Genomic DNA, 21,502 nt, shown 5'->3' on the forward strand with positions numbered 1-21,502 from the left:
CCAGCCTGGGCAACAGAGCTAGAGTCTCAAAAAGAAAAATATCCGGGCTCGGTGTGGTGGCTCACACCTGTAATCCCAACACTTTGGGAAGCCAAGGCGGGCATATCACCTGAGGTCAGGAGTTTGAGACCAGCCTGACCAACATGGTGAAACCTCGTCTCTACTAAAAATACAAAAAAATTAGCCATGCGTGGTGGTGTGCACATGTGATCCCAGCTACTCAGGAGCCTGAGGCAGGAGAATTGTTTGAACCGGGAGGCAGAGGTTGCAGTGAGCCAAGATCATGCCATTGCACTCCAGCCTGGGCAACAAGAGTGAAACTCCATCTCAAAAAAAAAAAAAAAAAAAAAAAAAAAAAAAAAAGTCTGCGAAGGAGAGCTACATCAGATGAAGATCTGGCATTTGGGCTTTCCACATATCACCCATTGCCAACACAACAGATATTTAAAGGATGGGCAAATGGGGGTTGGAGGATTATAAGAAAATAAAACCTATGGGGATTTAAGGAAAAGATAGAATTACATAAACATTGGAAACAAACTAGAAAAAGAAATATTTGCAACTGATATAAAAGGTTGGTTAATGATTACATAAAGAGCTTCCAAGTCACCCAATTGATAAATAAAAACATGTATAGAATGAATTGTATTTTCAAGAAAAATGCAAACAGTAAACACAGAAAAACATGCCCTTCAAAAAGCAAGAAACACAATTTTTTTTACTCATCAAATTAGCAAAAACCAGAAAGTTACATTTCACATTGGCTGGGCAAAAGACACACCCATTTACAAAGCTGGGTACCCCATAATTGGGAAAGCACTTTTGCCTAAGATGACAATCCTAGATATAGACAAGGCTTCATGCTCAAAAGCATTCATTGTAGTATTACTAATTCTAATGGGAACGAGAGTTCCTCTCTGAAATAGTTCATATATTTATAAACAGACATGCATTCAAATTAAAGATATATTTGGTATAAGACAAAATTACAGACGTGATCATAGTCACTGGAAACCAAACAAAATACATGTAACAAAAATTGTTAGGGTCTTGGGACATGGGCAATATTTTTCTCCCTTTTTTTTTTGAGACGAAGTCTTGCTCTTGTCCCCCAGGCTGGAGTGCAATGGCGTGATCTCAGCTCACTGCAACCTCTGCCTCTTGGGCTCAAGCTATTCTCCTGCCTCAGCCTCCCGAGTAGCTGGGATTATAGGCGCCTGCCACCACACCTGGCTAACTTTCGTATTTTTAGTAGAGATGGGGTTTCACCATGTTGGCCAGGCTAGTCTCAAACTCCTGACCTCAGGTGATCCGCCTGCCTCGGCCTCCCATTGTGCTGGGATTACAGGCACAAGCCACTGCACCCAGCCTCTTTTTCTTTTTTTTGAGACACGGTTTTGCTCTTTCGCCCAAGCTGGAATGCAGTGGCGTGATCTCGGCTCACTGCAACCTTCGCCTCCTGGACTTAAGCAGTTCTCCCACCCTGGCTAATTTTTGTTTTTTGGTAGAGATGGGGTTTCATCATGTTGCCCAGGCTGGTCTTGAACTCCTGGGCTCAAGTCATCTGCCCGCCTTGGCCTGCCAAAGTGCTGGGATTACAGGTATGAGCCACTATACTAGGCCTCTGTATTTTTTTTTCTTGTATGCTATAAATTTTGCAAAATGACAATGGTTTATTTTTATACTAAATGTTAGGGAAAAATCCTAACATCAAAATGGCTAAATTATAAAGGTTTAAATGTCAACTTCTTACCATTTATGTTGCTTTCACAGCTGGAGTTTTTTTGGACCTTAACTTGAAATATAAGACAATCAATGCAATGCTTCCATATGTGGCCAGTACACACTGAGAAAGAAAGAAAAAAGTAAACAAGACTTGTTGTTCCATCTATATTATTTTAAAATATAACTGCTTAAAGTTATCAATACTTACGTTCATTCTACCTGTGAGAGTATAAGAGTTGAAATATTTTTTAATACCAGTGAACTGGTATTGCGCATCACTTTCTGGACCTGCCATGATTTCAATCTTTTAAAAAAAGAAAGAAAGCAACATTAAATTGGTTTGGATGTAATTTAAAAGTAAATAAATTTTGTCTTGTTTTAGTCTAAAAACTCAAGGTCACTGCATATAAATACTGTAAATTTTTATCTATATCTCACCCAACACAGTAGTAGCAAAGATGGGGAAAAAGCCTTCCCGCTAAGAAAAGCTTTTGGAAGTAGGATTTTACCTTGATTGCTATTTCATGAACACCTCAAAATACATCAAATCACACAATAGCCCCTGCTAAGTTCATTCTCTGACCCAATACAGCTTAATATTTTCATTCCTGGCTCCATCACACCATAGTCCATTGAATTAATCCATTTTAAGGCTACTCAAAAATTGGAGCTGGTATTTTTCAAACATTCAACGGGTGACCATCAACTAAACAGCTCAATTACAACCCCTACTTATACAATTTTTCTTGTTATAAGTAATTTAGGACCTCCATGGGAGAAGGGAGAAGGGATAATTTATTAAATGGAGTTAATAATAGCTACTGGTGGTAGTAAGGAAGCTGGAATCCTTGCACCACCACCAAAATAGATAAAAGATTTAAATGTAAATAGTGAAACCAAAAAGTCTTGGAAGAAAACATGGGGAAATATTTAAGTCATCTCAGGGAAGGGAAAATATTAAGAAAAAAAGCCAAAAACCAAAAAAACCATAAAACCTATTAGTCAAAGAAATGTAAAATGAGATCAATATTTAATCATCAAACAAGCAAAAATAAAATTATGGTAAGTAGTAGTATTAAGTATGTGAGAAAACTAAGAATTCTCTCTCTCTTGCTTGGAGTATAAACTGGTAAAACCAGCCTGGCACGGTGGCTCATGCCTGTAATCCCAGCACTTTGGGAGGCCAAGGCGGGTGGATGCGAGGTCAGGAGATCGAGACCATCCTGGCTAACACGGTGAAACCTGTCTCTACTAAAAATACAAAAAATTAGCCGGGCGTGGTGGTGGGCGCCTGTAGTCCCAGCTACTCGGGAGGCTGAGGCAGGACAATGGCATGAACCTGGGAGGCGGAGCTTGCAGTGAGCCTAGATTGCGCCACTGCACTCCAGCCTGGGCGACAGAGCGAGACGCCGTCTCAAAAAAAAAAAATAAATAAATAAATAAATAAAAATAAATAAACTGGTACAACCTTCAGAAAGTGCAATTTGGCAGTATCTTATCGAATTATAAAATGAGTATACCCTTTCATCTAGCTGGTTTTTTTCTCCAGGAATTTACCCTTACTGAAATATTACAAAGTGGAAACAAATTGTGTGCTTCAAAGATGGTCAATGAAATACTGTTTATGAAAATCTTAAAAGTCCATCTATAGAAGACTGATTAAAAAAATGATGGTTTCCATTAAACGACACACAACAGGCACAGATCTTTGTGTACTGACATGGGAAGATGTCCCAAGTAACGTTCAATTTTGTAAGAAAAAATCTTATTTGTGGATTTTATAAAGCACGTCAATGGTTCTGAGTCTTGTCCCTAGACCAGCAGCATTAGCATCACTGGAAACTTGTTAGTGCAAATTCTTAGGCCCTACCTATTGAATCAGAAACTCTGGGTCCAGGAATCTATTTTAATAAGGCTTCTAGATAATTCTAAAGCATGCTAAAGTTTGAAAAATACTGCAGTAAATGAAATAGAAAAATAGTAAGTGTATTAAAAAAAACTCTGGAAGAATATATAGCAAAGGCAGCTTAATCTATAGTACCTGTATATTTTACAAAGGCATGAATTTCTTTTATAGACAAGACGTATTCAAAAGGTCACCAGAACAAGAGCTGAAAATTCGTATGCATGACCGCCTATCTACCACGACCGACGCCACGCCGAGTCGATTGGCAACACAGACGAGCCGGTCGAGGTCCGGTCGAGATTGGTAGGCAGTGACAGTGACTCAGCTGGGTCTTGATGAAATGGAAGAGGGAGATATCTGTCAGGGAGTCAATGCTATGGAAACTGGAACTCCCCCATTCAAAGGCTTTCAGAGGCATTCTTGTGTAAAGAATTGGCAATGAAAATTTGAGAAAAATGACCTTAATTTTCAAGTTTCAAGAAGGTTCTTGGAGCAATGAAGGAAATCCAAACTTCCTTAGGCCTCTTCAGAGACCTTGGCCAGTCTAGCCCAAGTAGGAAAATCTCCATTAAAAATAACTTTATACACTTGATCTTAGCCAACAGAAGCGAGAAAAGCAACTTTATAATGTAGCTATCAACTGTTCCACTTTACTAAACTTACTAAAGACATACTTCCCCCCGCCCCCCGCCCCACCACCAGCTCCATTCATTTCATGATACATTTTTGGATTCACTTCTTAGGGTTTGAAGTAGGTTTTTAGGAGAAACGCTACAGAAAATAAGGGCTTCACTTTGACCATTAGCGAAAACCTCCACTACATTACATCTAACTAAACTTTTTAGGAGGATATGCCCAACAATACTACGGCGCTTTAAATTTCCCTTTAATTTACACACAATATGGGAGGAAGGCTGATGTTTTGTGATATCCCACAGAAGACTAATTCTGATTGCAGGGAAGTGCATGGTTCAAGAACTGAAATCAATCACTCAAGTTAGTCTGGGTCTTAAAGGAGGAGGACTCTTGAGAGGCTCAAATGGAGGGCCAAATGGGGAACGGGATTGTTGCTGGTGAGATAATGGAGTAAGGTCGAAAATTTTGGTTCTGCACTCTTCAGCACGGTGCAGGTTACTTTAGGGCAAAGATAAAGGAACCCTTGTGTTTACAGTGCCCTTTGTAAGACTCCTAGTTGTGATTTAATGTTGTTAAACGGTGGTATGTTTTAATTAAGTTGCTAACTGCCCTTCTTGAGACAAGGTCTCGCCCTGTCGTCCAGGCTGGAGTGCAGTGGCGCGATCTCGGCTCACTGCAATCTCCGCTTCCCGGGGTCAAGCGGTTCTCCTGCCTCAGCCTCCCGAGTAGCTGGAACTACAGGCGCGCGCCACCACGCCCGGCTAATTTTTGTATTGTTGGTAGGAACGGGGTTTCACCATACTACTCAGGCTGGTCTCGAACTCTGGACCTCAGGTGATCTACCCGCCTCGGCCTCCCAAAGTGCTGGGATTACAGGCGTGAGCCACCGCGCCCGGCCACTAACTGCTCTTAAATGTAACTAATCCTTCCGTGCCTCTCTCCACCTGTGAGATGGGCACTTTATTAAAGGTCCAAAGTGACCAGTAGCTCTTGTTACTTTCTCTGTTCCTCGATATTGCTATTTTCCTTTCTAACTTAACACCTACCTGGAATGGTGAGATCACAAGGTAAGGAAGGCAAAGATGAGTGAGAACCACTCAGGTAACAGAAGCAGCCTCTTGCATTCACGGAGTTTACAGCTCTCTGTTCTGGTTACCTCCTAGGAAAGGCCTTCCCACTGATCGTCTACAGACTGAAATCTAACCCTTTTACAGCGGGCCTGGCGAACTGTAGGGGCCGGGCCACATTCACTCGCTTTGAAAAAGGCTGCAGCGCACCTAAAGGAGGCCCGGCTGGCCAGCTTCCTAAAGCACAGCTCGGTGGGAACAAACAGCTATGGACATACAGAAGAAAAGAGGTTAATTCGGCCGGTGATGGGGATCAGAAGCCCTAGTCCTCGTCCAATATTACGTCACTGGGTGACCTCGAGGGACGCTTCGCGGAGGGCCTCATTTTTCTCCACTGGCGAATGCAATCTAAGGGTCTTCGGAAACTGTGGGAGCCCTTGGGCGCACCTATCCGCCTCACCTCGAGGCTTCTCACCCGCTGGCCGCCCCCTTGCGCCCCTCGTTTTTTCTAGCTCCTTTCCCATTCCCCACCGTTTCTCTCCTCCAAAGCTAAGACCTCGAGTTGCTCCTCGGCCAGAAACGGCGGGCGGTCCTGCAACGTGCAGGCGCGAGGTCCAAGCCCGGCCTCCCCTCTTCACCCACCTGCCAAAGCCGCAAATTCCGCAGCTGGTGTCCTTCAACGAATGCAACCGCCTCTCGGCCCGGCCGGAAGAAGCCACCTCCCCCGCACGCGTTTAGCCGGCCCCCGCGATTCGGCCTAATGCGACGATTGGCTATGGCTCCAAATCCCGCCCTTCCGATTCCTGTCTCTAGGTCACCTCCGCAACACAGCAACGGAAGTAGGGTGTTGAGCCCGCCCACACTTCCGGAAGAATTGCACTGGACTGTGGGTATCCTGGTCTCCGCGTGTGTGAGTACCGCGACGCGAGCTTAGTGGTAGCTGGGTGCAGACGCCGTGGCGCTGGTGAGTAAAGGCAGAGGCGAAAAAGGAGGAAACCTCATGGCTGTCAGGTCTGTCCCAGGCCTGGTTCCCTGCCAGGCACACGCTGGATGAGTGTGGTTCGGCCACCTTAGCCCCGCTTCGAAGCCGGCTCTGTTGTAGCAGCCCCTGTAACCCCAGGCTTTGTGTTCGGAAAGTAGCCTAAGTATCTTCTGTGCCCCTGGATCGCCTTACTTTTCAGAGCCTCAGTTTCCCCTTGCTTGAAAGGAAATTAAGGGTGAAATTATCAGCAAACTAGACCCCCCAAACTTTCCTGTTTCTATGAATCATATACCCATCCCTGATTCCATATCCTTGGCCCCACCCGGTCATCACTTCTTTAGTCTAAAGCCCTTCTAGAGTCTTATTACCAAGTGTCTGTCAGAACTAACCTCTCCTGTCTTCTGTTTTCACTTATACCCAGTTCTGGTTCTCATGGTTTCTCTGCTGTACTGCATTTGAATCCTTTTTTTTTTTTTTTTTCTGTCACTGAGATAACAGGAAACAGTGCATTTGAATCCTTCTACCGAATTTACTTGCCTTCAGTACTGTCTCTCTTCATGTCCAATCTATAGCCTGCAGTATATTTTTCTTGCTTACTGTTCTCTCGCTTTCCCTGCTTAAGTCTTTGACTTGCCAAAGCAAACTACCCATATCTAATTCAAGGTCTTCCACAAAAAAGCCCAACTTCTCCTTTAATTTTTTTGAGACAGAGTCTCACTTTGTCTCCCAGGTTGGAGTGCAGCGGCATGATCTCAGCTCACTGCAACCTCCGCCTCCCGGCCTCAAGCAATTCTCACGCTTCAGCCTGCCTAGTAGCTGGGACTAGGCGCATGCCACCACGCCCGGCTAATTTTTGCGTTTTTGGTAGAGACGGGGTTTCGCCATGTTGACTATGCTGGTCTCGAACTCCTGACCTCAGATGATCCACGCGCCTCGGGCTCCCGAAGTGCTGGCATTACAGGTGTGAGCCATGGTGCCCGGCCTTCTTTAAAATTTAACTTCAATTTTTATGCTTTAATCTCCCAGTGATCTAGTTGAATAATTCTTCAGAGACAACAGCAAGCCTTTGAGCAGTTGTTTGATAGGGAAATTGCTGGTGTTTATTGAAATAATAGGCTTTTCCCATCCATGTCTTTTCTCACATTCCCTTTCTACCTGTCAAGCTTCTGTTCATCTTTTACCCTTCAGCTAAAAAAGATCTTCTTTATGAAGCTTGCCTCCTTTACTTATCCCTTCCTACATTGCCTTATCCCTTCCTACATCTTTGTGATCATTTATAATCTGATTTGCATTTTAAGTTACTTGCATAATTGTTTTATCTTCCAAAAAGTGTGCATGTTCTTTGAAGGCAGAGGATTATTATTCATCTATAGAGCTACAGTGTATCTCTGACTTAACTGTAGCTGCTTAGTGAGTATGTGCTACATTGAATCTATAACTTCTTTTTCTGGAAGAAGGTGGGTGGACTTGTGGTTTTGAAGCAGAGACCTTTGGAAAGATGAAGTATGGATTATTCCGGGCCTGACATCTAAACCATCTATGTTGTAGTCCTGAATGTTGTCTAGCATATTGCTGGAACGTTCTGTCTCTTGCCCGTTGATAACACCTTTCTGAAATCTGCTACCAAGACAACATGTCACCATTATCCTTTGCATTGTTTTTAGGAGACCCAAACATGGCAAACCTGGAAGAAAGCTTCCCCCGAGGAGGTACAAGAAAGATCCACAAACCAGAGAAAGCTTTCCAGCAGTCAGTTGAACAAGACAACTTATTTGATGTAAGTAGTATGCTTGTTTGGTGACACTCACTGGAAACTTTTACTGTAGTGTCTTGTGAAAAATGAGCCTTATTTGAGAATGTGTTATTTTTCCAGATTTTTTTTGCATTGAAGTCTACTTCTATAAATTTAACTCATTTAGAGAGGCCATACCACCACAAGGCTGTATCTTTTGAAGCTTGGCATTTAGTATTAAAGTACTGTTATTAGCTGGGCGTAGTGGCTCATGCCTGTAATCCCAGCAGTTTGGGAAGCCGAGGCAGGCGGATCACTTGAGGCTAGGAATTCAAGAGCAGCCTGGCCAACATGGTGAAACCCCGTCTATACTAATACCAAAACTAGCTGGGCATGGTGGTATACCTGTAGTCCTAGCTACTTGGGAGGCTGAGGCATGAGAATTGCTTGAACCAAGAAGGCGGAGGTTGCACTGACCCAATATTGTGCCACTGCTCTCCTGCCTGGGCGACAGAGTGAGACTCTGTCTCAAAAAACACACAAACAAAATAAATAAAGTGCTGTTCCTTGTTCTTAGACACTCTTTGCCATGTGCCATGTTGATTAAGGATGGAGAGGAAGCAGTTTTTTTTTTTTTTTTTTTGAGACGATGTCTTACTCTGTTGCCCATGCTGAAGTGCAGTGGCGTGAGTAGCTGGGATTACAGGTGCCTGCTACCATACCTGACTAATTTTTGTATTTTTGTTAGAGATGGGGTTTCACCATGTTGGCCAGGCTGGTCTGAAACTCCTGACCTCAGATGATCTGCTCACCTTGACCTCCCAAAATGCTGGGATGGCAGGTGTGAGCCACTGCGCCCAGCTGATGTTTTTGTTATTTTTGTTGTTGTTTTTTCAAGAGATGGGGAGAGATGATGTTTCACTCTGTTACTCAGGCTGGACTTAAACTCCTGGGCTCAGTCGATCCTCCCTCCTTAGCCTCCTGAGTAACTGGAACAACAGGCATGTTCCACTGTGCCTGACTGATCATTGCATTTTTACAGGGGTTCCTTGCCACATGTAATGGTCAGAATTTGCATTAGACTTCACAGTCTCACCTAGACTAGGCTGTGCTCCAAATGCTTGGGGAAAGGGAACTAACATTTGAGTGTGTGGCTTTAGGTCTGTATTATGTAATCTTTTCAACTGTACTGTGAAGCACTGATTGCAATTCCATGATGAGGAACAGTGTCTTGCTCTGTCGCCCAGGCTGAAGTGCAGTGTTGTGATCTCAGCTCACTGCAACCTCCACTTCTTGGTTCAAGCAATTCTCCTGTATCAGCCTCCCGAGTACCTGGGACTATAGGTGCGTGCTGCCATGCTCGGCTTAATTTTTTTGTATTTTTAGTGGAAAAAAAAATACAGCCTGTTGGCCAGGCTGGTCTTGAACTCCTAATCTCAAGTGATCTTCCCGCCTTGGCCTCCCAAAGTGTTGGGATTACTGGTGTGAGCCACTGTGCCTGGATTTTATATAATTTAGCTGAAACCACATAGCTTGTTATGGTGGAAAAGATGAGAATTTAACTTGGGTCTGTGTAACTCTGGTGTCCATTTTCATGCACTATTCTACATTGCTTCTCAAACTAGGGAACCCAGTGTTCATCCCAGTCAAGAGAGGGAGAACACAAGAGAGAAGAGACTTTGGGAACATGAAGGAGGCTTCTCAGACCTTGGGCAGAGGGACCATTGGCGGCCCCCCCCCCCTTTTTTTTTTTTTTTAAAGCAAGAATTAAAGGAACAATTGGGAGTGGGATGGGGTAGGGTGGAGTGAAGGAGTAACAAAGCAAGGTGAGTGATGACCTGAAATAGGAGGGAAAAGTCAGATTGCTTCTTATACTTTTGCGTCTTTGTGGGTTCCCCCTACCCGCTTCTAGATTTCTACTGAAGAGGGATCCACCAAAAGAAAAAAGAGCCAGAAGGGGCCAGCAAAAACAAAAAAGTTGAAAATCGAAAAGAGAGAAAGCAGCAAGTCCGCAAGAGAGAAGTTTGAAATCCTTAGTGTTGAGGTTTGTTAAAGTTGGTTTTCATTTAAACAATTGACCTTGGTTGCTTAAGTTTGTGTATGTTCTTTTTTTCTTCTTTCCTTCTTTTTTCCCTTAATTCCATTTTCCCCTTAATATATTTCACGCGTGTGTGTGTAGAGATGCTTGGAATTTATGCTAAGGAGTAAGCATGATTTCCTTCCATTGCTAACCGATGCCAGGAATCTTTTCTTTTTCTTTGTATTTATTTATTATTTTCCAGAGACAGACCTGACTCTGTTGCTCAGGCTGGAATGCAGGCATGATCATAGCTCACTTTAGTCTTGAACTCCTGGGCTCAAGCAATCTTCCTGCCTCAGCTTCTCCTGAGCAATTGGGACTACTAAAGGTGTGTGTCACCATGCCCAGCTAATTTTTAAATCTTTTGTAGGGCTTGGATCTTGCTATTTTGCCCAGGTTGGTCTCGAACTCCTGTGCTCAAGCAATCCTCCTGCCTCAACCTCCCAAAGTGTTGGGATTATAGACATGAGCTACCCACCGTGCCTGCCCCCTTTTTTTCCTTTAAAGCTGTCGTGGGCTTGTTTGTGTCCTCACAGGACTTGAGTTCTGATATATTCAGAGGTTAGAATGGACAGTAACTTTAGCAGTCATTCTAATCTTACCCATTCATTTCATAGATGTGAAACCCATTTCCAAGAATTGAAGTGGTCTGTGTTCCTTACATTTTTATTTTTTATTTTTTAATTTTGAAATTATTTTGTTTTATTTATTTATTTATTTAGAGACGGAATCTCTCTCTGTTGCCCAGGCTGGAGTGCAGTGGTGTGATCTCAGCTCACTGCAACCTCTACCTCCCGGGTTCAAGCGATTCTCCTGCCTCAGCCTCCTGAATAGCTGGGATTACAGGTGTCTCACCACGCCTGGCTAATTTTTGTATTTTTAATAGAGACGGGGTTTCACCATGTTGGTCAGGCTGGTCTGGAACTCCTGACCTCGTGATCCACCCGCCTTGGCCTCCCAAAGTGCTGGAATCACAGGCGTGAGCCACCGCAGCCAGCCTGCCTTACATTTTTAGATGATAACACCAATATATGTTAGTTATAAAAAAGAAAAGAAGTTAAATAACTTTGAAGAGGAACATTCAGATTTGGCTAGATTCAGAGTCAATATTTTGTCCTATATGATACTTTAAAAAAAATTGTTAGACTTGGTGCCAACATTAGAAAACTAAAATTTTTTTTTTTTTTTTGAGACGGAGTCTCGCACAGTCGCCCAGGCTGGAGTGCCGTGGTGCCATCTCTGCTCTGCTCACTGCAAGCTCCGCCTCCCGGGTTCTTGCCATTCTCCTGCCTCAGCCTCCTGAGTAGCTGGGACTACAGGCGCCCGCCACCACGCCCAGCTAAGTTTTTGTATTTTTGGTAGAGACGGGGCTTTACCATGTTAGCCAGGATGGTCTCAATATCCTGACCTCGTAATCCGCCCACCTCCACCTCCCAAAGTGCTGGGATTACAGGCGTGAGCCACTGCACCTGGCTGAAAACTAAAAATTTTTTTTACATGAAAATGTGATTTCTGGCTTCTTGTAAAAATTTGAAAGTACTGATAGCAGAAGGCCCGTATTCCCTCATGTTTGTAATGACAAGGAGCTGAGTAGTGGTTGTGCCCTTTAGACCTGGCATGGTCACTCCAGACTGCCATTGTCTCCACTAGGTGGCTTCCTTCATTGTGTTGTCTGCCAGGCATTTGAGTTTGGGTTGCTCAGAATAATGTAAAAGGCAAAGGTGTCCTCCAGTATCCCAGTGCTGTTAACACTGTTGTATAATCTAGACCTTTTACAGTGCTCGGTCAGATATTTGAGAAGTTCACTGATATGTACACATGTGTATTTCTTTTCATTTATAAAATTCCTGTAGGTTTTTATTTTTTATTTATTTTTATTTTTTTATTTTCGAGACAGAGTTTCACTCTTGTTGCCCAGGCTGGAGTGCAGTGGCATGATCTGAGTTCATTGCAACCTCCACCTCCCAGGTTCAAGTGATTCTCCTGCCTCAGCCTCCCGAGTAGCTGGAATTACAGGCACCTGCCACCATGCCCGGCTAATTTTTGTATTTTTAGTAGAGACGGGGTTTTGCCGTGTTGGCCAGGCGGCTCTCGAACTCCTGACCTCAGGTGATCCACCCGCCTCAGCCTCCCAAAGTGCTGGGACTACAGGCATGAGCCACTGTACCCGGCCTATTTTTTATCTTTATTTTTTGAGATAGGGTGTCACTTTGTTGCCAAGACTGGAGTGCAGTAGTGTGATCACAGCTCACCGCAGACTCAACCTCCTGGCTCAAGCGATCCACTCACCTCCGAGTACCTGCGACTACAGGCGTGTACCACTATGCCTGGCTAATCTTTTTTTTGGAGAAACTACGTTGCCCAGGCTGGTCTGAAACTCCTGAGCCCAGGCAGTCCTCCTGCCTTGGCCACCTAAAGTATTGGAATTATAGGGCGTAAGCCACTGTGCTCGGCCTTATAGCTTTTAAATTGACACTGGAAGCCAGACCTTCCAACTTTCCCTATTGTTGTTCCCATCCTTATTGTACACATTTCACTTTTTCTCTTCTAGTCCCTGTGTGAGGGAATGCGGATTTTGGGTTGCGTGAAAGAGGTGAATGAACTGGAACTGGTGATTAGTCTCCCCAATGGCCTCCAGGGCTTTGTGCAAGTCACTGAAATCTGTGATGCCTACACCAAAAAGCTGAATGAGCAGGTGACACAAGAACAACCTCTGAAGGTAAGGGAAATCCGAATGAAGCCTGTTATTGAAAATAAGTGGAACACAAATAGATTTAAAATTACAACTTTGCCAGGTGCTAAGAAGGGAAAGTACAAGGTCCCGTGAGAGTTTATCATAAAGGAATTTTTGACTAAGTCTGGGAGCCTGGAAGACTGTTGAGGAAGGGATGCTTAAGCTGAGATCTAAAGAATGAGGGTTCCCTAGATAAAGAAGGAAAGGCGTTCAGGCAGAAGCAATGTAATATATAACAGAGAGAAGGCTAGTATGGCTAGGTAGGGAGAGCAAGAGAGTGTGATGTGAGATGGGCAGGAGAGCCTGAATGGGGGCCAGGGCACATGCAGCCTTGTAGACCATTTTAAGGGTTGTTTTTAAATTCTAGAATCAATGGGAAGTCCTTGAAATGTTCTCACTGGGGTACAGCATAACGTGTAGATTGAAGAGGCATGAGAAGTTGCTTAGAGACAAGTTAGGAGGCTCTTGTAGTCGTTCACGTCCTGAGATTGATGGTGACCTGGGTTCAGGATTTCCTGAGGACTGAGGAGGCAAAGTCATTGCTTGGTGATAGATTCAATATGGGTGGTGGGGCAGATAGAGGTGTCAGGGCTGAGTTCTAGGTTTCTGTTTTGCATGATTTGATGCTTGGTCATGACATCCTGAGATAGGAAACCCTGAAGGGGACCTGGATTGGGAGAGATGATCATGATTTTTCAGTTTTTGAGACAGAGTCTCACTCTGTTGCCCAGGCTGGAGTGCAGTGGCATGATCTCAGCTCACTGAAACCTCCATCTCCTGGGTTCAAGTGATTCTCCTGCCTCAGCCTCCCCAGTAGCTGGGATTACAGGTGCCAGCCACCACACCCAGCTAATTTTTGTATTTTCAGTAGAGACAGGGCTTCACCATGTTGGCCAGGCTGGTCTCTAACTCCTGACCTCAAATCATCCACCCGCCTTGGCCTCCCAGAGTGTTGGGATTATAGGTGTGAGCCATCATGCCTGACCTATGATTTTTGTTTGTTTGTTTGTTTTTGAGATGGAGTCTCACTCTTTAGCCCAGGCTGGAGTGCAGTGACATGATCTCAGCTCACTGCAACCTCCAGCTCCCAGGTTCAAGCAGTTCTCCTGCCTCAGCCTCCTGAGTAGCTGGGATTACAGGCAGATGTCACCACACCCAGCTAATTTTTGTATTTTTAGTAGAGACAGGGTTTTACCATGTTGGCCAGGCTGGTCTCAAACTCCTGACCTCAGGTGATCTGCCCGCCTTGGCCTCCCAAAGTGCTGGGATTACAGGCATGAGCCACCACACCCGACTCTCAAGTGCTTTTTAATGGTCATGTAAGAGATAGACTGCAAAACTGACCACTGGATTTAACAATATGGAACTCATTGGTGATTCTATGGGAGATAGAGTGGTGGAGTGAGAGGGGTGGAAAGCAGATTGCAGTGAGCCGAAGAATGAGTAAGGGATGAAGTAGAGGCAGAAAGTGTAGACAACTCTTTTGACAAGTCATTTTACATGCCAGTTATGTGGAAATATTTGAAGGCCTTATGCTGAAATTCAAGACTGTGGCTAGGCCACAGACCCAACTTCCTTTGTGGATGGGGGGTTATTCCTCACCCACCTTTTGGGTTCTCTGGGGTCTGAGGATGAGAAGTCACTGAGCCAAAGCTGGGTAATGGATTTTTGGTTCAGGAGAAGGGTGTATATCAGGTCTTTCTCATTTGTGTTACGCAGGACCTACTTCACTTGCCTGAACTTTTCTCACCTGGAATGCTGGTAAGATGTGTGGTGAGCAGTCTGGGCATCACAGACAGGGGCAAGAAGAGTGTCAAGCTGTCTCTGAACCCCAAAAATGTCAACAGAGTGCTGAGTGCTGAGGCCCTGAAGCCTGGCATGGTAGGTGTCTAGGGTCGGGGAGGAAGAGTGGCAATGTGCCTTCTCTCTGCCTCTGAGGGAGCGTGGTCTAGGCCACCTTTTACTTTCAGCTCAATTGTGACACATAGGAGTGGTTCTTTTTCTGGAAGGAAGGTCTCTTGGGTTCTTTGGGTACTTAATGAACATTGAAGACTTGAACCTAATCATTACATTGGAGAAGAGAAAAGAGAAAGCAAGTCCAAATTTCTTTTTTTTTTTGAGTCGGAGTTTCGCTGTTGTTGCCCAGGCTAGAAAGCAGTGGCGTGATTTCGGCTCACCACAGCCTCCACCTCCTGGGTTTAAGCAATTCTTCTTCCTCAACCTCCTGAGGCAGGGATTACAGGTGCCATGCCCAGCTAATTTTTGTATTTTTAATAGAGACGGGATTTCACCATGTTGGCCAGGCTGGTCTCAAACTCTTGACCTCAAGTGATCTGCCTGCCTCAGCCTTCCAAAATGCTGGGATTACAGGCGTGAGCCACTGTGCCCTGCCGAAAGTCTGCTATCTTTTGAAACCACTCGAGGCAAGAGACTCTTCTATATTGTTCCATCATTCAGCTGTGTTAAACACTCCTCATTGCCTGGCAACCATCAGCTCCTTCAAGCCTGGGAGTGTTGAATTTGATGTCTGCTGTCTAGTGGGATTGTGGCTTAAAGTTTAATGTGGGAGTGGGATAGTGGCAGAGTGTGAGCTTAGTGGCAGGAACATTCAAGTTTGGATGTTTTGTGTGTGTCCCATTACCTTTGAATTGGAACTTCTGGGACTACTTTCTCTTCCCCAGCTACTTACAGGTACCGTATCCAGCCTGGAAGACCATGGCTACCTAGTGGACATTGGTGTTGATGGGACCAGAGCTTTTCTGCCACTGCTGAAAGCCCAGGAGTACATCAGACAGAAGAACAAAGGTGAGGGCAAGAAAAGGGGCCAGTACATGGTGGTGAGGTGGTACATGTGGGGATTATATTTAAGTGCCATTTTGATGAGTAACATGACAGAATGGTGACCCTGAAGGTGCTGTGGCTTTGGTAAAACCAGCACTTAATCCTAGTTAATAGGAAAGGAAAGATGTATGAAGGGCCAGCGAGTGGTAGGGTCTCACTAAGATCTGATGGAACAGTGTCAGTTTTTCTAACCTGGAAGATTCCACTGCAATTAGGGCCCCCATGGCTTCTGAACCAGCAGTCTCCTGGCTTGTGTATTTTTGTGTGGTAATTGAATTCCAGATCATTTAGGATAACTTCGTTTCCTTCTTGTAGTTGGCCCCTTAGAGATTGGGAATTTGGGGAGTAACTGATGCTAACTGGGCAGGTAGGCCATGGGTCTTTTCAGGTATTACTTGGGCCCACGTTAAAAGTCCTTCTCATAGTTACATTTTTCCTTTTGGGGCCTGGGTCTGGGCTTACAGGTGCTAAACTAAAGGTGGGTCAGTACCTGAACTGCATTGTTGAAAAGGTGAAAGGCAACGGAGGAGTTGTTAGTCTGTCTGTTGGTCACTCAGAGGTTTCTACGGCCATTGCTACTGAACAGCAGAGCTGGAACCTTAATAACTTGCTACCAGGACTGGTGGTCAAAGCTCAGGTACAGAAGGTAAGCTGTTATGCTACTACTACTTTTTAAAATAAAAATAATTCTTTTCAAAATATTAAATGCATAAAGTCTAAAACTACTGTCTGATAGAGGTAGTCACTAGTCACTTATGCCCATTGAGCATTTCAAATGTGGCCAGTGCCGCATGTTGAAATGATAATATTTTGGATATATTAGGTTAAAAAACTATACTAAAAAGTCTTTTGTTTCTTTGTAGTTTCTAAAATGTGACTGCTAGAAAACTTAAAATTACTTGTGTGACTGGCATTGTATTTCTGTTGGACAGTGCTGATCTGAAAGGTCAAATGGAATTAAAAGGTTTATAATGAAGAACTTATCCGTCATAACCCCCATCTTTAACTCTTTTAGCTTATCTTTTGAAATTTCTCTCCATATTTTTGAGTAATAAGCTTCTGCTGGTATCTCTTGATTTTTCCATCTTAGGCATTGAGTTTTAACTTTTTATCAAGGTAGAAAAGATTTTGGTCTCTCTTTTTTTAATTAAAAAATATATATATTTTCCTAGCACTTTGGAGGCCGAGGCAGGCTGATCACGAGGTCAGGAGATCGAGAGCATCTTGGCTAACACGGTGAAACCCCGTCTCTGCTAAAAATACAAAAAATTAGCTGGGTGTGGTGGCGGGCACCTGTAGTCCCAGCTACTTGGGAGGCTGAGGCAGGAGAATGGCGTGAACCCAGGAGGTGGAGCTTGCAGTGAGCCAAGATTGTGCCACTGCATTCCAGCCTGGGCGACTGTGCGAGACTCCGTCTCAAACAAACAAACAAACAAAATATATATATTTTATAGAGGTGAAGTCTTACTATGTTGCCCAGGCTGGTGTTGAACTCCTGAGCTCTAGTGATCCTCCCACCCTGGCCTCCCAAAGTGCTGGGATTACAGGCATGAGTGACCTCGCCCAGCATACTAGCATGACTTTCTTTTTTTTTGAGACGGAGGCTCGCCCTGTTGCCCAGGCTGACATGCAGTGGCGTGATCTCGGGTCACTGCAACCTCTGCCTCCCGGATTCAAGCAATCCCCCTGCCTCAGCCTCCCGAGTAGCTGGGACTACAGGCATACACCACCACACCAGGCTGGTTTTTGTGTTTTTAGTAGAGACAGGGTTTCACCATGTTGGCCAGGCTTGTGTCAAAATCCTGACCTTAAGTGATCTGCCTGCCTGGGCCTTCCAAAATGCCGTGATTACAGGTGTGAGCCACCACACCTGGCCTACTATGACCTTGAACAGCTTTTTTCCCTTGGAGTTGGCAGTCAGCTTTGTTTTTGTCATTTGCGAAATTCTCTTCCTATCAGTATTTTTTCCTATACCTTCAACTTATTTTCCACTCACTACAATTCTGCATGCTTTCAAACCCTTTAAGTAAACTACTAGTTTCTTTTTCCTCCCACCTAGAACCCTTTTTAATGTCCTTGTGCTCTAGGATGGACTAGTTGCTCTGTAGGGCTCCTGCATAGCCGGTATCCTAGGACTTCCCTTCTGCTGTCTCCTCTGTCTGTATTGGAGCCTTCTTTGGTCCCATGTATTCTTCTTTTTGGGTTTACTCCCTCGTTTTAGTGTGGTACATTATCCAGAAGCATCCTGGGAGAGCCTCTCAACTTTAACTTCCAATTCTCCAGGAAGTTTTTGTTTAGATTGCCATATTATGAGTGAGGTACTAAAAAACTGTGAGCAAGTCTATGTGCCTGTGTGGGATTGTTGACTGTTTTTTTAATTTTTAAAATTTTTATAATTATTTATTTATTTATTTTTGAGACAGAGTCTTGCTCTGTCACCTAGGCTGGAGTGCAGTGGCATGATCTCGGCTCATTGCAGCCTCCACCATCCAGGTTCAAGTGATTCTCCTGCGTTAGCCTCCAGAGTAGCTGGGACTACAGGCACCCACCACCACACCTGGCTAATTTTTGTATTTTTGTAGAGACAGGGTTTCACTGTGTTGGCCAGGCTGGTCTCAAACTCCTGAGCTCAGGTGGTCCACCTGCCTCAGCCTCCCAGAGTGCTAGGATTATAGGCATGAGCCACTGCGCCCGCCTTCTTGTTGACCGTTTAACTTTCCTGTCAGGAACAGGACTAGCAGATTTAATTTGGGCAACCTCCTAACGTGATTGTTATAGGTCTTCTCTGACATGTTAGATTTCTCTAGAAAGGATCTGGCAATCTCCACCCACGAGGGTCTAAGCCTGGCTGCCCGAGAATGAGTACGAGAAAGGGGCTGGATATTTACATGATATTTAGAATTTAATTGACATAAGAATATTTACATGATATTTAGAATTTAATTGACATTTTCAGAATTTGCACTTTTCCTGTTTTTTGATTCTGGTAACAGTTTTCCCAGAGAATAGGTTTAGTATTTTCCGGGAAGGTAAGAGAGAGGACTTAGTTCTCTGATTTCATTCATCTCCCTCACCACTATCTTTTGAGGGGATTGTTACTTTTCGCTTTTTGGTGACTCTATAAGGGTGACTTGGCTTGCTTGTGGTCAGTATCTCCCTTTTGCAAGCCCTTTTTTTTTTTAACCTTTTTTTTTTACCTTCCTATACTGGGAAAATATCTAAGTTAGTAACAATCTATTCCAGTTGTCAGGCTGGCAGTTCCCCAAGGATACATGTACAAAGCTCCTTCCATCCCATGGAGGACTCCCAGAGAGTGGGAGGATTGATGTCCTCTCTTAGCTGGAAGGGAGGTGAGCCTACTAAGGAAAGAAACAGCCAGTGCAGGAATTGTTCTGCCAGTTATTTGTATAGGAAGAAAAGATTGTTAAGAGTTACCTGGGAGAGGAGAGATACACAGTTAGGGATACTATGGCATTGAGTGTTTACTGTGAGCAATGTCTCACATTCCTGGTTCTTTCAAAGAACTTTTTTTTATAACTTGTTCTGTTTATTTCTAGGTGACTCCATTTGGCCTTACGCTAAACTTCCTCACATTCTTCACGGGCGTGGTTGACTTTATGCACCTGGATCCCAAGAAAGCTGGAACATATTTCTCAAATCAGGCGGTAAGAAATGTTGAGCCTATATTTTCTTGATTCCAGTTGTGGTCCATTTGCTGTCCAGTATCACAGCTAGCTACAGGGAGGTCCTAGGACTGCATGCATACAGGTGTGCAGAGAGGAATAATGAAAAGTGTTATGGAGGCCAGATGCAGTGGCTCATGCTTGTAATCCCAACACTTTAGGAGGCGAGGTGGGCAGATCACTTAAGGTCAGGAGTTCAAGACTAGCCTGGCCAACATGGTGAAACCCCGTCTCTACTAAAAATACAAAAATTAGCCAGGCGTGGTGGCGCATGCCTGTAGTCCCAGCTACTCAGGAAGGTGAGGCAGGAGAATCGCTTGAACCCGGGAGGCCGAGGTTGCAGTGAGCTGAGATCGTGCCACTGCACTCCAGCCTAGACAACAGAGCGAGACTCCATCTCAAAAAAAAAAAAAAAAAAAAGTGTTATGGAAGGAAAGTAAGAAACTCTCAGTGGCTGAACTGAAATTAGAGAAGGAGCAGGTGGAGAAGAAGGCAACTTTCAGTTTTTACTTCATAGTCTTCCATATAGTTTGATTTTTTTTTTTTTGGTGGTAGTAGTATTTTTGTTTTTATAATTTAAAGTAGTTTAGAAGAATATTTAACATAGGAGAATAAGATACGTTTAAACAGCAAAAGGTGATTTTAAAAGTTGTACAGTATAGATCCAACTTTGAAAAAAATTTTAAAAAGTACCTCTGGTTAAAATACTGGAATATTATGCAATCAGGTGTTAATAGTGATGAATTCTGGGTGATTTTTCTTTTCTTTTCTTTTTTTTTTAAGACAGGGTCTTACTCTGTCACCCAGGCTGGAGTGCAGTGGCGCAAACACGGCTCACTGCAGCTTCAATCTCCTGGACTCAATTGATCTCCCACCTTAGTCCTCAGAGTAGCTAGGACCACAGATGTGTGCCACAATGCCTGGCTAGTTAAAAAAAAATTTTTTTAGGCCAGGTGTGGTGGCTCACGCCTATAATCCCAGCACTTTGATAGGCCGAGGTGGGAGGATCACAAGGTCAGGAGTTCAAAACCAGCCTGGCCAGCATGGTGAAACCCCATCTCTACTAAAAATAAAAAAAATTAGCCAGACCTGGTGGTGCGTGTCTGTAGTCCCAGCTACTCGGGAGACTGAGGCAGGAGAATCGCTTGAACCCAGGAGGCAGAGGTTGCAGTGAGCCGAGATTGTGCCACTGCACTCCAGCCTGAGAGACAGAGTGAGACTCTGTCTTTAAAAAAAAAAAAAAAAAAAAATTTTACAGGCGAGGTCTCGCCATGTTGCCCAGACTGGTTTTGAACTCCGGGGCTCAAGGAGTCCCCCAACCTTGGCCTCCCAAAGTGCAGGGATTACAGGTATGAGCCACAACCCTGGCTCCGCTCGTATTTAAATATTCAAATTTCCTACAATGAACATGGATATTTGGGAAGAAAATCCTAATATATGTTATTCAGAATTTTTTAGAATTCTAAAATGATTTCTTACTTTTCTTTTTTTAAATAGTAATGTGTGCTATAGATAATTTATTTATTTATTTATTTTTTGAGACAAGGTCACACACTATTGCCCAGAGTGGAGTACAATGGCACAATCATGGTTAATTGCAACCTCAACCTCCTGGGTTCAGGCGATCCTCCCACCTCAGCCTCCTGAGTAGCTGGGACTACGGATGCATGCCACCACGCCCAGCTAATTTTTGCTATGTTTTGTAGAGATGGGGTCTCGCTGTGTTGCTCAGGCTGGTCTTAAACACCTGGGCTCAAATGATCCTCCTGCCTAGGCCTCCTAAAGTGCTGGGATTAGCCTCCTAAAGTGCTGGGATTATAGGCTTCAGCCACTACAACTAGCTGAGAATTTTTTTTTTTAAGTGAAACTAGGATTTTCTACTACCTAGTGGTAATACTGTTAATATTTTCCTAAACCTCTTTTTAGTAATTTTTTTCACCCTATAAGCATTTGTGTATAGAGTTGAGACATTTTACATCTTTTAATGTTATGATGAGATCAGGCTTTTTCTGTTAGTTTCAGAGGAGCCTTGGATGTAGTGACACCAGTACATGGTTTCTGTTGTATTACAGATACATCAGCTCCTTGGTGTTGAGGGGACACCTAGTATATAGTT

The 21,502-nt window shown here is 44.0% G+C and overlaps 2 protein-coding genes and 1 non-coding gene across 8 annotated transcripts in view; 1 reads left to right on the plus strand and 2 right to left on the minus strand.

Annotated features, from left to right (window-relative positions):
• Positions 1-6,077, minus strand: part of ATP5MK (ATP synthase membrane subunit k) — a 7,494-nt gene extending 1,417 nt beyond the window's left edge. The window contains exons 1-3 of one of the 2 annotated variants that reach the window (XM_003951744.5): positions 5,977-6,077; positions 1,934-2,029; positions 1,754-1,846 (exon numbers count right to left, since the gene is read on the minus strand). In XM_003951744.5, the coding sequence (XP_003951793.1) occupies positions 1,757-1,846; positions 1,934-2,020 (177 nt within the window). In that variant the 5' untranslated portion in view covers positions 2,021-2,029; positions 5,977-6,077 and the 3' untranslated portion in view covers positions 1,754-1,756. Of the gene's footprint in view, positions 1-1,753; positions 1,847-1,933; positions 2,030-5,313; positions 5,601-5,976 lie in introns of those variants that run through there. The other variant, XM_003951743.6, reaches the window with a different exon arrangement.
• MIR1307 (microRNA mir-1307) lies at positions 3,822-3,969 on the minus strand. The gene has a single exon (NR_035659.1). It is a non-coding gene; the product is annotated as a microRNA mir-1307 (primary transcript).
• Positions 6,078-6,118: 41 nt separating the features above from the next.
• The window catches only part of PDCD11 (programmed cell death 11), a 49,393-nt gene continuing 34,009 nt past the window's right edge, over positions 6,119-21,502 (plus strand). For 3 of the 5 annotated variants that reach the window (XM_009459191.4, XM_508013.7, XM_016919270.3), the window contains exons 1-8: positions 6,119-6,298; positions 7,981-8,093; positions 9,961-10,092; positions 12,680-12,847; positions 14,582-14,743; positions 15,544-15,667; positions 16,168-16,349; positions 19,261-19,368. In XM_009459191.4, the coding sequence (XP_009457466.2) occupies positions 7,992-8,093; positions 9,961-10,092; positions 12,680-12,847; positions 14,582-14,743; positions 15,544-15,667; positions 16,168-16,349; positions 19,261-19,368 (978 nt within the window). In that variant the 5' untranslated portion in view covers positions 6,119-6,298; positions 7,981-7,991. Of the gene's footprint in view, positions 6,299-7,980; positions 8,094-9,295; positions 9,393-9,960; positions 10,093-12,679; positions 12,848-14,581; positions 14,744-15,543; positions 15,668-16,167; positions 16,350-19,260; positions 19,369-21,502 lie in introns of all 5 variants that reach the window. The other 2 variants (XM_024346607.3, XM_063781153.1) reach the window with 1 other exon arrangement.

Source organism: Pan troglodytes, chromosome 8 (assembly GCF_028858775.2).
Source record: "Pan troglodytes isolate AG18354 chromosome 8, NHGRI_mPanTro3-v2.0_pri, whole genome shotgun sequence".
NCBI lineage: Eukaryota > Metazoa > Chordata > Mammalia > Primates > Hominidae > Pan > Pan troglodytes.